General features: G+C 44.1%; 1 protein-coding gene across 3 annotated transcripts in view; it reads right to left on the bottom strand.

Annotated features, from left to right (window-relative positions):
- MEGF10 (multiple EGF like domains 10) overlaps positions 1-17787 on the bottom strand; it is a 188079-nt gene that overhangs the window by 7719 nt on the left and 162573 nt on the right. For all 3 annotated transcript variants that reach the window (XM_066382136.1, XM_066382138.1, XM_066382139.1), the window contains exons 18-22: positions 15670-15798; positions 13297-13425; positions 7490-7726; positions 5880-6007; positions 4037-4160 (exon numbers count right to left, since the gene is read on the bottom strand). In XM_066382136.1, coding sequence (XP_066238233.1) covers positions 4037-4160; positions 5880-6007; positions 7490-7726; positions 13297-13425; positions 15670-15798 — 747 coding nt within the window. The remainder of the gene's footprint in view (positions 1-4036; positions 4161-5879; positions 6008-7489; positions 7727-13296; positions 13426-15669; positions 15799-17787) is intronic.

The raw sequence follows: 17787 nt of genomic DNA, 5'->3' as shown, positions 1-17787 counted from the left end.
TCGGTCTTCGGGACAGGAAATGGGGATGTCTAATAATGTCTATCCAGTGAGCTCTAAGTTCTTGGAATGTCCTACCCAGTAAGAGTGTTTTTGTTTACCTGGGGACCTAGGGATACACTGGATAGTTTAACAAAGTGATTTATGGGAGGGGGATTGGGCCACTTGGTGTCAGCTCAACCTCCAGACGGGCTGGAGACTACAGGTCAACCACATAGGCACTAAACCAGGTCTACATGACCAAGCCCACATAAAAACCCTGAACACTAAGTCGGAGGTGAGCTTCCCTGTTTGCACATATTTGATGTGAATTGCCACACATTGTTGCCAGAAAAAGTTAGCACTTTCCATGATTCCAATAGGAAAGGACAGCTGGAAGTTTCATGCTTTGAACTTTCCTTGACTCTGTCCACTATCTCTTTCCTGGGCTGATTTTAATCTGTATCCTTTGCTGTGATAAACTAAGGCCATGAGTATAACAGGTTTCAGGGAGTTCTTTTCAGGAAGTTATTGATCTTGAGGTTGGCCTTGAAGATTCCCAGACTTGGTAAAGGGACCCATGAGAATGGCAGAGGCTTTTGCCTCTGAAAGGCTCCTGTCAAGGAACTCTGTCTATATTATATATTACTCTTTGCCAAATTCCCTGAGCCATTTCCAAACTGGTCCAAAGTCTTGTTAAATGTACATCTTGGCTTTAGCTTGCAATGAGCCTTCCCCAAGAGGTTAAAGAGAGCAGCATGGGGTGGATAGTAAATTAGGGAACAAAGGTTGGGGCTGTCACACCAAATACCCCCGCCAGAGTCTCTCTTCACTGCCTTGGAAAATCAGGGTGCTGATTTAACAAGGAAGCTGATAGGGTTCCCCATGAACTCCCATATGTCCCAAGCACTGAACAGAGACTTTCAAAATGTTGGGTTTAATCTAATTCATACAATGAGCCAGAACACAATCACTGACCCTATTTTACAAAGGAACGAATCAGTCTTGAGAGGGTGCTTGACCCAGTGTCATATAGAAGAACCAGGAACCAATACCAGGGCTTTTGTATGAAGTTCAGGGCTTTTTCGGACAATATCAACACAACTTTTCCATCATTTAAAACACTGACCCACTTCATCATCTACTCTGTTCTTGGTAAAAGCAGACTTTTTCTGTGCAACAATCTTAAAAGGACATTAAATGGAGAATTATTCTTGGAATAGAACAAACCAAGGAGATTCAAAATTTCCAATGAAGATTTTATGTCTCTTGGGTCTCACTGAGTCAGAGAGCAGTTTATTTGTGACCATGGCAATGACTGTGTGTTCTAGAATCAGAACAAATTACAACAGGTGAAGGCAGAACAAGGCTTTCCCCTCAGGAGTACGTGGTGGTATTTTACTGACTATCAATTCAGGTACTTCTTTGAGCTAAATTATTAATGTAATTTAGGCTTTTTAAAAAAATACTTCCCTAATGTTAAATAATCTCACCAATAAGTATGTTGTAAATAACTGTTCTTTTTTTTTTTTTTTTTTCATTTTTATGAAGCTGGAAACGGGGAGAGACAGTCAGACAGACTCCCGCATGCGCCCGACCGGGATCCACCCGGCACGCCCACCATGGGGCGATGCTCTGCCCATCCTGGGCGTCGCCATATTGCGACCAGAGCCACTCTAGCACCTGGGGCAGAGGCCACAGAGCCATCCCCAGCGCCCGGGCCATCTTTGCTCCAATGGAGCCTTGGCTGCGGGAGGGGAAGAGAGAGACAGAGAGGAAAGTGCGGCGGAGGGGTGGAGAAGCAAATGGGCGCTTCTCCTATGTGCCCTGGCCGGGAATCGAACCTGGGTCCTCCGCACGCTAGGCCGACGCTCTACCGCTGAGCCAACCGGCCAGGGCAATAACTGTTCTTTGAATGGGTCTATCTCAGGGGCCGCGAGTTTGAGACCCCTGGTCTATCTTATAAATAATTTTACTGTAAGTGTAGAAATACACACCCTCTTGATAATATTGGGGTAGACTGCAGATAAATGTTTAGAATTTATACTCATTTTCCTTCTTAAACATTTGCATTTCTGTAGTAAGAGGGGGTTTTCAAACCCACAGGGACTGGTTTCTACAATGGATCGGGTAATTGAACGTATACGGTATTCTCAGAAATGTCAGAGGGGGAGCAGTCAGAAGCCCACCTGGGAGGCTCTGCTTTACCCCTGTCCTTCCCTGAACTCTGAACAAGAGAGCTAACCTCTGGGCTTCCCAGTGCTTCCCTCTAGAAACAGCATTCATGGAAGGGCTCCTCCAATAGAGGTGGTACATTTAGCAAATAAAAACACAGGAAGGCTGGTTAAATTAATTTCAGAGGAACAACAAATAGTTTTTAGTATAAGCATGTCCCATATATTTGAAATATATTTATATTAAAAATAATTGTTGCTTATTTGAAATCCAGACTTAACTGGGCTTCATGGCAACCTTACCACTAAAAAATACACACTAGAGGGTTTGATAACCATAAGGCACCCCTCACACATTAGTTACTGCATCATTGAGCTACTCCTTGAAAATAGGGAGCACGTCCTTAGAAAGGGCACCGTGTACTCAGGGGATATCCTGGCAGTTCTCTGTGTGTGGTCCAGGAACCTGACCCCCTTCGCAGGAAGGCTGTGTGAGCCAAGAGTTTCTCATAACAATACAGTAACACTGTTTGCCCTTTTCACTCTCACTTTCTCTCAAGCCCATGGTGGAGTTTTCCAGTAGCTATATACCAAGGCTGAGCTCACTACTGTTTGAGCGCAGGAGCAGAGTGAAAATCTAGCTGTCCTCTATTAAGCCAGACGTAAGATTTAGGAAAGTGTTAAAGTGCTACTCTTGTCTGAAGTCTTTGGAAAATTTAGTAATTTTTCATAAGAGGCATCCTATATTATCATGAAATGAGATTATTATTAAAAATAAGTTAATACCTGGCTGGTTGGCTCAGCGGTAGAGCGTCGGCCTGGCGTGCGGGGGACCCGGGTTCGATTCCCGGCCAGGGCACATAGGAGAAGCACCCATTTGCTTCTCTACCCCCACCCCCTCCTTCCTCTCTGTCTCTCTCTTCCCCTCCCGCAGCCAAGGCTCCATTGGAGCAAGGATGGCCCGGGCGCTGGGGATGGCTCCTTGGCCTCTGCCCCAGGCGCTAGAGTGGCTCTGGTCACGGCAGAGCGATGCCCTGGAGGGGCAGAGCATCGCCCCCTGGTGGGCAGAGCGTCACCCCTGGTGGGCGTGCCAGGTGGATCCCGGTCAGGCACATGCGAGAGTCTGACTGTCTCTCCCCGTTTCCAGCTTCAGAAAAATACAAAAAAATAAAAAATAAAAAATAAAAATAAGTTAATAGATAATTATTTTAAGTGTTCTTGGTTTTAATGTGCAATATGGTAAATCTCAATAGATAGAATTCAAATCAACAGAAGCTCTGTGGGGTCCTCGGTAACTTTTCAGAGTCCGTGAAAGGATCCGACCACAGAATACCTGAGAGCCACTGACTCACCGTATCCTGTTGCTGTCTCCACTTCCTCACCTAGAAGGGGAAGGGGGCCTCCAGTGCGGCGCCCCATGTTAAAAGAGAGTGAGGAGAGGCCCACAACCTGGTTCCCAGGTGATTAACTTAACTCCCAAGCCTTCCACTGGGTGGGGTTTGAGACTTGATACAACTTACTTAACCTCTTTAAGACTAAGTTCCTTAACTGTGACATGAAGAGGATGATGATAATAATAGTTCCAACCTATTAAGAGTGCTTAGGAAATGAAGTAAGTTAATATAGAGAGAGTAAGAATGTAAGCTACAAGCATGCAGAGAGCCTTCTCTCATTTAATTATTCCTGGCATATTGTTGAAATTCAGTGTTGAATAAATAAGGCATCTGGGATAGTAATTAGCCCCATACAGGGGTTAGGTATAACTCCACCGTTTTGTTTTTCCCTGTGTGTCTTTAATAGCTCACTCTGGCACAGACAGACATCCACGACTGTCTGAGGCAACTGACAGACACAGCAGCTCACTGAGGACACAGCTGGGGACTCACCAAGCTCGTTGAGGTAGCCGCCATGCTTCCAGTCCGCGGGCAGGGTCCCCGTGCAGTCCACCATGGTGCCTCTCTTCCCAGGATTTACGTTTTTCAGATTCACAAATAGCTGATTGTTTTTTGACTGTTAAAAATATAAACAACAAAAGATGTAAAGAGAGAATGCAATGCGGTGTAAGTACAATGTGATCGATCAGATAGAAGCATGTCCACGGCTGGATCAAGGACTGGTCCTTAACGGAGGGGACTGTTTCTGACCTGGTGAGACATCAAGAGCGACAAGAATATATGTCCCTTGACCGCAATAGCTCCCTCCACTGCCTCAGTGTCTTCATTTCATGTTGTTACTCTATACCAGTGGTCCCCAACCCCTGGGTCGCGGACCAGTACCGGTCCATGGGCCATTTGGTACCGGTCCGCAGAGGAAGAATAAATAACTTACGTTATTCCCGTTTTATTTATATTTAAGTCTGAACGATGTTTTAGTTTTGGAAAAATGACCAGATTCCCTCTGTTACATCTGTCTAAGACTCACTCTTGACCCTTGTCTCGTTAAATTCAATAATTATATTTAAAAATACCACAGTTTTTATACCGGTCGCATAATTTTATTTTGTGCATTTATCTGTCCCACTCTAAAGGCCAGTCCATGAAAATATCTTCTAACATTAAACCGGTCCATGGCCCAAAAAAGGTTGGGGACCACTGCTCTATACCAGTTACACTTTATTTGGGTTTACAGACACAGAACGTTGAATTGAAAAAACCAAATTCCTTGTCTGGGCTCTCCCGTCAAACAGTGTATGAACTTGTATGAGTCACAAATGATTGTTAGCGGTTTTCTTAGCTATAAATATGAGGATAAGATGATCAACTTTGCCTCCCTCCCTGCATGTGAATGAGAACAAACGGAATGATGAATATGAAAGTCCCTGGAGAATGTGAAGTGCTGTTTAATTATGAGGCACAGTAATTAAAATCCAGCTGCATTAACTTAATTGCAACTGAATTGATTTTATTAGCTTGGTTTTCTTCTAAGAGAGCTGGAATTAGATGACGGAGATCAGAAATATAATTCGGGTGCAATTGGAAGGGAGACACGTTTGGGATTTCAGAGCATTGTGGGAGGGGCCTGGGGTGAGCAGGGAGTGCTGCAGGAGCCGCTCGGGGTGCTGGCAGCTCAGGGTGCCCCGACCTCTCTGCGCCTCTATAAAACGGGGAGCATAACCACTCTGGATTCAGAGGATGCTGAGGTTTAAATGAGTTTTTATTAGTGAAATAATTAGGAACACTTGGCACATTGTTTCTATTAAATGATGTTTGACCTACAAAAATCTACTTTCATGTGGTTCAACCTAAGTAAGTCCACAGACAGACCACAGTATTGTTGTTACGGAAGTACGAGTGGCCGGGAAAGGCCACTAGGAGACAGGTGGTGAGAAAAGACAAACTTGGCAATTTCACCCAGGATTGAGTCTGCTATAGTTCTGCTATGAGACGTTATTTTGAAACCTCATGCAACATTAGAAACATTTTTCCAAAGAGGCGCAATGGAAATAAGACAAACTGTAGAGACAGGGAGACCTTGACTCACATCACAGCTGTCTCGCCCACTAGCTGGGGAGCTATGTTTGGAAGTGACTTGAATTCTTCATTACTCAGGCTTTTCCTCATTATACTTGAGATCCTAATACACACTTATGGGATTGTTGAGAGGAACAAATGAGATAATAGATAGAGAGGGTACCCCGAACAGCAACCAGCAAATAGCAGCCCTTGATTCCTGCTTGTTCCTCTCCCTCTTCCCAGCCTACCTTCCACGACCTGAGCCATTTCCTCTCACCTTTGCGATGGTCATCCTGTCCCTGTTGTTGACGTGGGGGGATGTGGCACACTGCGTAAGTGTGTGGTAGCTGGGGTTGGTGAAATAATGGCTGTTAGCATTCCCACCGCTGCCATGAGGAAGGGTTTCTGCAGGAAGAGAAGGAAACGGTTAAGACGGCAGGCTCCCCTCAACCTGGGGGAAAGGGGGAAGGAAAATACGGGAACATATGTTTGGACTGCTTTCATATCCTGGGCTGGGCAGGATACCCTCCTGCCCAGCACACTCAGCAAAGCTTCTGGAAGCAGCGGGGCTCTGACTGCCTACCTATGTCCTCGAAAGGTGTGGAAATATCCACAGATGAGTACCTGCTCTTTGCTTTGGGGCTCTGCAAGCTGGGAAGGGATCACCTTGAAGCTACTTCTGCTCTAATTTTCCTCTTTCTCTCTCGCTCTCTCTCATTTTTTTTAAACACTTGAGTTCTTGGCATGATATTCTGTAGTCTGTTCTTCCACACAGCCACTTATGCCTTCCCCCACAATCAGTGTATTCTTAAACTGTGTCACCCCTAAAACCTTTCAATAAATGCCCCCAAATTAAGAAATATTTTCAGTTTCCAAATTCCCTCATTTAAGAGGTTACTTCTTCTGATGATTGAGTGTGTCAGTTAAAGATTTACTCTTTTGGGGACTTGTGACCGAAAGGAAGATTCAATAGTTTTCTTAAGGAAATGCTCTGGTTCTTGCTAAAACTATAATACTGTTTCTTAGGCACCTAGGTTGCTGTGCAGTTAGTGTGGGCTCGGGGACAGGCTGGGAGGAACTAGGGGAGGAGCCCAAGGCCAGAGACAGAAGACCTGGTCCTAGTTCTTGGTCTGCTCCATGACCTTGGTAATGTAACAACCACCTCCTCCTCTTTCTTCCCTGTCCCTCAAATAAGAAAACAGCTTGGGACTGGGTGCCCAGTAAAGCTTTTTTCAGACTGAAATCCCCAAAGTCTAAAGCAACCACATAATGAACCTAATTTATAAAACCTCACAGAAGACAACAGTAGTAATAATATCACTACTATTGACATACATAAAACACATCTCTAACAACATACCTTTTCCAAACATAAGATATTTTTAAGGCTAGGCCCTGACTAGTTGGCTCAGTCTTAGAGCGTCGGCCCTGCATGTAGATGTCCTGGGCTTGACTGCTTGTCAGGGCACACAGGAGAAGTGCCCATCTGCTTCTTCTCCCTTCCCCCTCTGCCTTCTCTCTATCTCTCTCTTCCTTTCCTTCAGCCAAGGCTCCATTGGAAGAAAGTTTGCCCGGGTGCTGAGGATGGCTCCATGCCTTCACCTCAGGCACTAGAATGGCTCTGGTTGCAACGGAGCAACACCCCAGATGGGCAGAGCATCGCCCCCTAGTGGGCTTGCCAGGTGGATCTCAGTCAAGCACATGTGGGAGTCTGTCTCTCTGCCTCCTCACTTCTCACTTAAGAAAAAATACAAAATATATATTTATATTTATATTTATACATTCTCAAGGCTAATTGACAGTAATAATGGACAGCACAGCCAAATACCCAGGTTAAGAAAACCTTCCTTTTCACAGAGTAAAAACACCTCTAATGACTTGTCTTACCTGAAATGGCATAGTCGGCATTCATGACCCTCATGGCAGGGGTGTAGGTCACTGCTGGCATGCTCGATTCCTTTCCCTTCTGCTTGTGTCTATAAATAATGAACAAAGCCAGTAGGAACAGGACAACCAGGACAAGAATGATGATGCCCGCGATGGCTCCGATCTGGTAGGAGTCCGCAGGAAGAGCCGTGCTGGTTCTGCTTAAGCTGTTCAGATTCCCAACTATTATAACACCAGCTAGAAAAAGGAGAGAGAGAGACTGGAGTGAGGCTGACAACATGCTGGAGAAATGCTTGCTCTCTAGTTACAAAAATCTCCTGCTGCGCTGAGACCTGGGTATTTTCAGTTCATGAAATGTTAATTTGGAAACAAAGCGGGAAGGAAAAACAAACAATCTTCACTTTCAGATGTTCTTGGCTTGTCTGTGTCCAGAGAAAGGTTGCTCTAAGCCTCAAAAAAGAGAGGAGTTACTGGATCCCAAGTTTCAACAATAGGATTTAGGAGCTTCTCACATATTTTACATTAAGCACTTTTGACAAGTAATTGGGAGTAATATTAATACTTCATCTAGTTTTTATTGTGCTTTATTTATTATACAGTACTAAGGTTATGAAGGGCTAGCTCCTACATGTCTCAACTGACTAACTTAATTTTATGCCTATCTTTAGCATTTTTAACAGCAATTTTCTTTCTAAGCAAGAACATCTCTATTTTAAATCTAGTCCTAAACCTGATTGCAATGGGCTTTTATCTCAGAGGATACTGTTCTATGCAGTTATTTTCTATGACAGAAAGGTCTGTCCCAATAATACCTGACAACATCACCCTAAAACCTCATCATTAAAATTCAAAATTCAGTTTTCCACAGTTGTTCTTGTTTCATCAAGTGAAGACATGAAAAGTATGGAACTGGAGTCAAGAACCCTGGAATCCAAAGGAGTTGATCCAGGTATTCTGAACTTTCCCTTAGCTTTTAGGCTGCAGTTTCATCATCTGAAAATAAGACACTGGCTTCTGTGAAGGTGCTTCTGGCTCAAATGTCCCTATGACTTCATGATTCTGAATGCTGGACCTTCTTATAAGACAGTCTGCCCTGAAACACAGAGCATCAAGGCCAGTGTGGTATGACTGCAATGCATGTGTAATAATGAGGTGATTGCAGAACATAACTTCCTATTGCTATGATAGTCAAATATAAATCATGAGCATGTAAAAGTTATTGTGTGAAAGAAAATTAAATGAGTAGCTGCATAATCTACAGTGCAAGATGACTTCACCTACAACACTGTATGAATTCTGAAGTCTTTACACCCTATGAGTTTATTATACTGATGTAGGAACTCTCTGGAGGACATCCTTAGGCACTTTCTCAAAGGCCTCATTTATCCCAGAATCAGATTGACCAAGTGAGACTATGTATATCTCCAGGTGACTGTGATACACATCCTAGTTGAAAACCACGGGCATGCCTGACCTGTGGTGGCGCAGTGGATAAAGCATCAACCTGGAACACTGAGGACGCTGGTTCAAAACCTCAGGCTTGCCTGGTCAAGGCACATACGGGAAGCAACTATGAGTTGATTCTTCCCGCTCCTCTCTCCTACCTCTCTCATTCTCTCTCTCTCTCTATCCCTTTCTCTCTCCTCTCTCTAAAATGAATAAGTAAAAAATCTTTAAAACAAAACATGGGCACAAATTTAACAAGCTTAAACATATGCCTACCACATGACCTGATCGTTTTACTCCTACTATGTAGTTTATGCAAGAGAAATGAAATGAAAACATAGTTCTATGTAAAAACCTGATATACTATTGTACACAGAAACTTTTCCTGTAATATCCAAAAACTGGAAACAACCCAAATGTCCATCAGCAGGTGTATTCACCTGCAAACAAATTATGGTCTATTCCATGCAGTGGAATACTAGACAGCAATAAAAAGAACTGAACCACTGACATACACCACAACATGGTTTAATTTTAAAATAATGATGCTGAATAAACAAAATCAGACAAAAAAGTGTATAGTATAACAGTGTTTTTCAACCAGTGTGCCACAAGACATGGTCAGGTGTGCTGTGGGGAAATTAAACATGGGTCCCCAAACTACGGCCCACGTGCCGGATATGGCCCGCAGAGGCTATTTATCCAGCCCACCGCCAGCCACCTCCATCCGAACATAAACATTCCCCTCACAGTCCCTCCAGCTATCAGCGACAGGAAGAGTGGAGGCACAGGGAACGCTCACTGACCAATCACCTTCTAGGATTCATCCCAACCACTAGCGATGAACCAATAGTAGGCCGCCTCTCATCCACACCCAGGAAGGTCCCTGCTCGGGCTGCCGCGCACTTGTCATTGTGTGGCCGCGGTGAGTAGTTGAAGCTGCTACTCCTCCCCATGGTCCCGATTTCTAATCCTGGTCAGGACTAGAGGTAAATGTTGCCACCACTAGATGAAGCCTCAGCCTCAGCTGGTTATGTCTATCCTGATGGTGTATATAGATATTTGACCTTTTTCTTTTAAAAGAGGCCCCGCAGAGGGTGATATACAATGCATCACAATGTTATCTATATTGTATATGGCCTCCTGAAGGGTCATCTTCTTAAAGAGCTCAAATCTCTATATACACCATCAAAACAGACAGAACCAAGGCCCCTGCATCCAACTGACCATGGGATTTGAACCCACAACCTCAGGGAGAACTCTAGTATTTATCAGAATCCTTACCTAGAAAGCAAACTTCTCAATCTGACAGTAGAGATGCTCTGAGGACTATGATGTTACACAAGTACCCAACATTTTCTAAAATTGATTTTGTCCAGTCTCTGTATTTGCCAAATTGATTTGAACCCACAACCTTGATGAAAGCTCCAGAATCTATTAGCGGGACTGTATATATGAGGGGATACATGGGACTGTATATATGAGGTTACATGGGACTGTATTTGAGGGGATGTTATGTGGTTCTGTATATGAAGGGATGTTACATGGGACTGTATATATGAGGGATGTTACATGGGACTGTATATATGAGGGATGTTACATGGGACTGTATATATGAGGGGGTTATACTTTTTTATTTAACTTTTTTTTTTAATAAATGTAATTTATTTAAAGGACCTCTGCCAGGCATATTTCACTCTTGTGACAGTTTGGGATCTCAGCAAGACGAGCAAGTGACAGTGATGGAGAAGTTTTTGAGAAGGGAAAATGCAAATGCCGAACAGGGCCCTGGACAAAATTCTGACCCAGATGAAGGCCCTAGTATGAGTGGTTGACAAAAGGAAAAAGACAAGACCGTGAGCTCGAGGCAATACAGCGAAAGCTATCTTTCATTTGGATTTACTTTCACCGGGGATGAGACAGCACGGACTCCGCTGTGCTTGGTGTGTGGTGAGAAGCTTAATAGCGCCATGGTGCCAAGCAAGCTTAAACGCCATCTCCAAACGAAACACCCTTCCGTTCAAAACAAGCCGATGGACTATTTTGTACACTTACGTACAAACAATGAGAAACGGGCAACTTTTTTGAGAAAAACCACAAAGGTAAATGAGAGAGCCCTCAAAGCTAGCTACCTTGTTGCTGAACTCGTAGCTAAATCAAAAAAGTCCCACACTGTGGCAGAAACATTAATACTGCCAGCTTGTAAAGCCATTGTAAATGAGATGCTTGGCCCTACCACAGCTGAAGAGAAAGCTAAAGTGCCTCTCTCAGATAACACAATTGCCAGACATATTGATGATATGTCTGTGGACATTGAAACTGTTTTGGAAAAGGTGTGCATCAGTAAGAAATTTGCCTGCAACTTGATGAGTCAACGGATATTAGTGGACATTGTCAGCTCTTGGCCAATGTGCGTTTTGTGGATGGAGAAGCCATTAGAGAAAACTTCCTATTTTGCAAGGCACTGCCAGAAAAATCAACAGGAGAGGAAATATTTCGGGTCGCGTTGGAATATCTTGATAAAACCGGGCTTACATGGGAAAACTGCACAGGTGTCTGCACTGATGTAGCCGCAGCCATGGTTGGGCACATCAAAGGCTTTGTAAGTAGAGTCAAAGAAAGAAACCCAGATGTTATTGTTATGCACTGTTTTTTGCACCATGAGGCTCTCGTTGCAAAGACCTTACCAGCAGATCTAGCTCCTGTGTTGGATGATGTTGTGAGCATAGTGAACTTTGTGAAGACACGACCTTTGAGATATCGCTTATTTGCGTCTTTGTGTAAAGAAATGGGAGCGGAACATAAAATCTTATTGCTCCACACGGAGGTCCGGTGGCTGTCGCGTGGCAAAGTGCTGGCCCGTGTGTATGAGTTGCAAGAGGAACTTAAAGTATTTCTGACAAACGAGAGGTCCGATTACTCAAAGCTGCTTGCAAGTGATGAGTGGTGTGCAAAGCTGGCATACCTGGCTGATATATTTTATTATCTGAATGAACTGAACACACGGATGCAAGGCCGAAATGAAAACCTGCTTATAAGCACTGATAAAATGAACAGATTCCATTTAAAGGTGCAGCTCTGGCAACAACATGTGCAGCGTGGCAACCTTGAGATGTTCCCGCTCACCGAGAAACAGCATGATGGCAACACTACTGCAATGTGCGAGGTGATTGACAGACATTTGAAAACTCTTGAGAAGACGTTGTCATTTTATTTCTCTTCAGCTTTCAAAGGATGCCTTGACTGGGTTAGGGACCCATACAGCTCAGTATCCATTGCTGGAAAGGACATGACTTTAAAGGAGCAAGAGGAACTCAGTGAACTGAAACAAGATCGTGGTTTAAAGCTAAAGTTTGCTGATCTTCCTTTGGACAGTTTTTGGTTATCTGTTGCCAAGGAGTTCCCCATTCTGGCCAACAAAGCTATTTTGACATTGCTCCCATTTTCAACCACATATCTATGTGAACTGAGCTTCTCAAGCTTGACTGCGATAAAAACTAAAAACAGAGAGACTGAGAACTGTTGAGGAAGAGCTTCGCGTGTGTCTTTCTACCATTCCTGCCAGGATATCCCTTTTGTGTTCATCGAAACAGGCCCAGGTTTCACACTAAGTGAGTATAAATACATTTAGAAACTATATTATTAACTATATGTATAATATGTACTGTGTTAGAGTGTCATTTTGGTAGGTGGTGTGCCCCAGGATTTTGTAAATGTAAAAAATGTGCCGCGGCTCAAAAAAGGTTGAAAATCACTGTTGTATAATTCTATTTATATGAAATTCTAAAAACTGCTTTAACCTATGGTGATAGAAAGTAGATTAGTGACTGCCTGGGGCCTCAGGGGCAGTACTGATAGGAAGGGACATGATGAAACTTTCGGAAGTGACAATATTCATTATCTTTATTGCAGTGGTAGTTTTATGGATGTGTACATGCCAGATTTTTTATCAAATTGTATATTTTGTATTAATGTACATATATTATAAATATACATATATTGTGTATCCTTATATGTATTGTTTTTTATCGGTTAATTTTACCTCAGCAAGACTGAAAACAATTGTAGGCACAGTGGAAAGTTCATGAGCTCTGGAAAACCTGATATCAGAGCTCTGACACGTTCTATAGTAGCTGTATGACCTTAGACAAATTACTCAACCTCTCTGTGCTTTAGTTGTTTTCATCTGTAGAACAGCAACAATAAGGCATATGTCTGGCAACTAAATAAATAACCAGCTAATCATTGCAGAGTCTTGGTGAGGATTTCATCAGATAACATAGGTGAAAACACTTCATGTTGGGTAGTAGGTGGTTGTCATATAATACAAGGCAGTAGTTACTATTTACTAGTATCCTTACCTTGATCACACCGTGCCCCCTTCCATCCTGGGCTGCAGTAACAGGTGCCAGTGATGTGGTCACAGGTGGAGTTGTTCAGACAGTCACATATCTGGCGACAGCCATAGCCATATGTTCCTGCAGGGCACTCTGGGAAGGAAATGGAAGTCCAGTATAGCTCTTCAGCCTTGGGAATCTGGGGCAAGGTGTCTCTTACTGTGTGACCTGTGTGTCTGGAAGCCAGCTCTTTTAGTGGATTATTTTCAGGCCTGCTTGCAACCACCCAAAGTGTCCTAGAGCTGGCCAGCATTCCCTGAATCATTGTGGGACTCACAGACCAGGTGACACAGGGCTGGAGACTGAGCCCCTCGTCACAGCTCCTGACACTTTCAGCTTCTATGCACCCATCTCCCTGATGGGAATGTAGAGTCTGTGGAGTCCCAATGGAACTGATGGAGGTCATCACTGAAGGAAATCTGAGGTGACTCCACCAGACAAAACTATAGGATGGGAGGCAACCAGGCTGAAAAGCATAAGCCAGGGATGCTTCCTTGAGAACAAGTGTATTTTACTAGAGACTCAGGGACCCTCCCAATAGACTTGAATTATCTGACAGAAGGGGAAGAGGGAGGAGGCAAGTTTTATTAATTCTCTAGGTTAAGAACTTCAATTACCATAGGACAGCTCAAAATGTGGATTTTCAGGTGGAAGACTGAGAGATTGAAATAGTCGGATTTTTTACAACGTAGTCTTAGTAAGTCTGGGCATGAATTTCAAAGAATAGTATAGGCATGTTAAATCTAAAAATCATCCAGACAAAATAATGATTTCTTTGTAAAGTAAGCAGCAGGGGGCAATGTGCTATTATGATCAGCATTCTCTGTCCAACACAGGGTTCCTGTTTAAAAATGAGCACTGGGACAGTTTAATTTGACATTTGGAGTAAGCACCTAAGAAGCTTTTATTTAATAAGAATGATTACAGTCTGTCATTCAAGTGAAAGTCAGTTCAGAGCCTATTTTGTTTTATATATATAAGTGTGTATATACTATATGTATACGGGGTGGGCAAAAGTAGGCTTACAGTTGTTTGTATAGAAAATAAAAAATTAATAAACAATAATACAAGAATAAACTGTCATGTCCTCACAACTGTAGATCTACTTTGCCCACCCCTGTATGTACGTGCACATATGTTTAGACACTTGAACCCATACACACAATATTTATATATGCAATTGAGTGTGCAGGTAACTCTGTGACTCAGTATTTGTTTCATGATTAGACAAGTCAGCACAGCAAAACTGAAATTGGACCTTCTATGTCCAGGCTGCTTCTTGGATGTTGCTCGTTCTACCTGCTGGGCAGCAGTATTCTGGGGTTCAGCACGTGTTGTCGCACTGTCCGGTGGTGCTGTGAGGTGCTGGTACGGTGGTGGGAAGGGGGTGCTTTATTGCCCAAGTCCTGCTATGCTGGCCAATCTTTCCAGCCACACCGCTCCCACAGCCCTGTAATCCTTGCTTCAACTTTCTCAAGAGTGCGCCCTCTGGTGAGCAGGAAATCTGCTCCTCTTCCTGCCCTTACAGCTAGAAAGTGAGCCCCGCACATCTCTAAGCCCCTGTTCATTCCTCCTGAATACTGAAAGTCACCGAGAAAAAGAACAACTCAGTCTAAGACCTAATGTTCCCATCACCCTGTGAGTAGATGCATAGCTGGCAGGGCAGAAAAGGAAAACCAAGGGCGTGTAATTCCAACGGAGCGTATTCTCCCAGGATGGGACTTTTAGAACAGAATTTTAAGGCATTACATTGTCTTGAAGTTTGTTAAGACTAGGATGAGAAGTTGTTAGTAGAAACAGTATAAAAGCACTCTCTAGACAAGATTTCCAAGGGGTGGCCATGTGTGCATGGACCTGTTTGCTCACACAGTGGGCTGGCCCCGGGGCGCCTGGCCACTCTGTCTCCTGCACACCCAGTGTGCCCCTCCCCCACACACTCTCTGTCAGTGAGACACCTGGGCTCTGCCTCTGCCACGAAGAAAGCTTTACTGGCTCTTCGAAAGCTCTGAGCATCCCCACGTTCCAAAAATAAGGAGAGGAAGAGCGAGCCAGGATGAACAGATGGAAAATTTGAATTCTGTCTTCAGTCTTGTAGCCACACCCCCTCCACCCAGAGCACTGAGTCGTTACTCAGAAGAAGAGTTTTGAGGGAAAAGGCAAGCAGCCAAGATCCCAAGGAGCCAAGGTCTTTGAAGGGAAAAGTCAACCATTCTGGTGACCAGCCATCAGCTCAAATGACTTAAAAGTTGCGAGTTCTGCCTTAATAATAGCTTCAGGCATCTAGGAGGGATTGTAGGGGGGAAAAGACGGTCTAGAGATGCCATGCTCTGTACTCACTCTGCTCACAGTGCTTCCCCATGAACCCCGTGCGGCAAGTGCACTGCCCAGAGATGTGGTCGCAGTCGGCTCCGTTCTGACACTGGCAGATCAACGCACAGTCTTTCCCATAAAACCCCAGGGGACATCCTGTGTGAGGAGGAAGGACAGCAGGAGTCAAGAGGCTGCTGAGGAGAAACACAGCTCTTGTCTCCCACATTTGAAAAAACCTTAAGCCACTAGAGAGTGAATAAAAACAGTAACACACATGTCAGCTTGTCACAAAGCCTTCTTCGAAGTCCCAAGGGAGGGATGTATAAGGATGTTGTCATTCATAAGCAGAAGGCAGAACAGTCCCATACCTGGCCGTTTAGCCATAACTGGTGCCCTGGAGGTAAGCCTGGTGTCTTCCAGCAAGGCACTCTCAACCCTGCAGAAGTCAGGGGTATTTCCTTTCTTTCTTTCACTACTAGAATCCTGAACTTAAATTCCATGGACTGAAATGAGTACTTTATATTAAACTTACCTGTATGCTTTCACTTTGGGTACAGAATATCTCCAATTCTGATACTAGTCCTATCTCTGTACCTGTCACTAACTTAGGTAATATGATCTCCTTCACCAAACATGTGAAGTGGAATGCTAAACCTAGGAGTCCTGCATTGCACGGGTGCTTTATAAAAAAGCACTAAGCCTTCCCACTGCGGCACATCTTTCAAGACCCAGACGACCGGGACCCTTGAGCTGAGCACCTGCATGGGCCCTGTTGGCTTTCATGGCCAGCGGCTGTCCTGCAAGAGAGTCTCAAAGCTCTCGGCATAAAGAATGCTCCAATACCAGCTGGCTCCATGGCTGTTTCTAAGCATCACATGTGCCTTTATTTCTCCTTTTCTTCTAGGGAGGTTTTAATGAAAGCTCAACTTTCAGGAAACGGGCAGACACAGACACCAGAATGCAGCAACAACCACCGTTGCCATTGAACTCATTGAGCACCTACTTGTGCCAGATTCCTCTCATGTATCCTCTCACTGAATCTTTACAGCAGCCCGGAAATTCAGGGGTCCGAGCCCTGAGTGGCCCAAGTCACACAGCCAGCAAATGGCAGGATGGCCGGGCAACCATATAAAATTCAAGGAGGTCTGCCTCCGGACCCATGCTCTTCCCACTCTACTGTGATAATCCACTTAAAAACTCCACTGGCTGAAGCAGGTCCTAATTTTGGAATTAGAAATAATAACCTATATTCCCCAGGAGTTCAAAAACCTTTTCAGGTATATGTTTAATCTCGGCAGAATTTGCGTGGGACAAGCTTCCTCCTTGCCAATTCTTGCTTCTAGATCATGGCTCAAGGTCTATCTATACCCCTTCTAGAAAGTTCCAAAAGCCTTGTTCAGCCTATTCTTTAGTTATGTTCTCTAATTAGTATTAAACAAGAATTGCCTAAATTATTGACACATCGTTCCTTCTCCGCTCATTTCTATGATTTAAATTTATACATTGTTGTTTATGATAATCATAATACATGCGCTCCACATTTTCTCCTTTATTCAATTAAAGGCAAGAGGGTGAAGACTGGTCTTTTTTCCCCAATGGTGCTGAGCTGTGGAGTACTTTGCACATTATACTCTGTGACGCTAATAACCTCGTAGAGGAAGAAATGGTTAGGGCATGAAGGAATATAAAATGGAAAAAAGAACTAGTGATTTTTAAAGTTTGATCCCAGATTGGCATTACTACCTGGGAAGCTGTTAGAAATGTGAATTCTCAGGTCCCACTCCCGACTCCCCAATCAGACACTGTGGGAGGGGCACCAGCTCACTGAGCCATCAGGTGATTCCGAAGCTCGCTGAAGTTTGAGATGCACTGAACCCAGTCTTCTCCAAGGGCACCCGTTAAATCAGTCAGCGAGGCTTGGTATCTTCCCTGCCTTTCTAATCACTGTCCCTTATCTTAACCTTCTTGCTGTTAGAATACATGACAGGGAGTTTGATCCATAGAAATAGGGTCTGGTGAAAGGAGAGAGGAGAAAGAAGCTGCCCACCAAACAGGTAGCCCTGCCCCACCTCACTGCCCTGACAGGACACAGAGGGAGAAACTCGGAATGCAGTGGCTCTTCACCGCTGGGAGAGCCTTAGATGC

The sequence above is a fragment of the Saccopteryx leptura genome, chromosome 4, assembly GCF_036850995.1.
Source record: "Saccopteryx leptura isolate mSacLep1 chromosome 4, mSacLep1_pri_phased_curated, whole genome shotgun sequence".
Taxonomy (NCBI): Eukaryota; Metazoa; Chordata; class Mammalia; order Chiroptera; family Emballonuridae; genus Saccopteryx; species Saccopteryx leptura.
The sequence above is the reverse complement of the archived record's forward strand: the minus strand, read 5'-3'. Positions and strand labels throughout refer to the sequence as shown.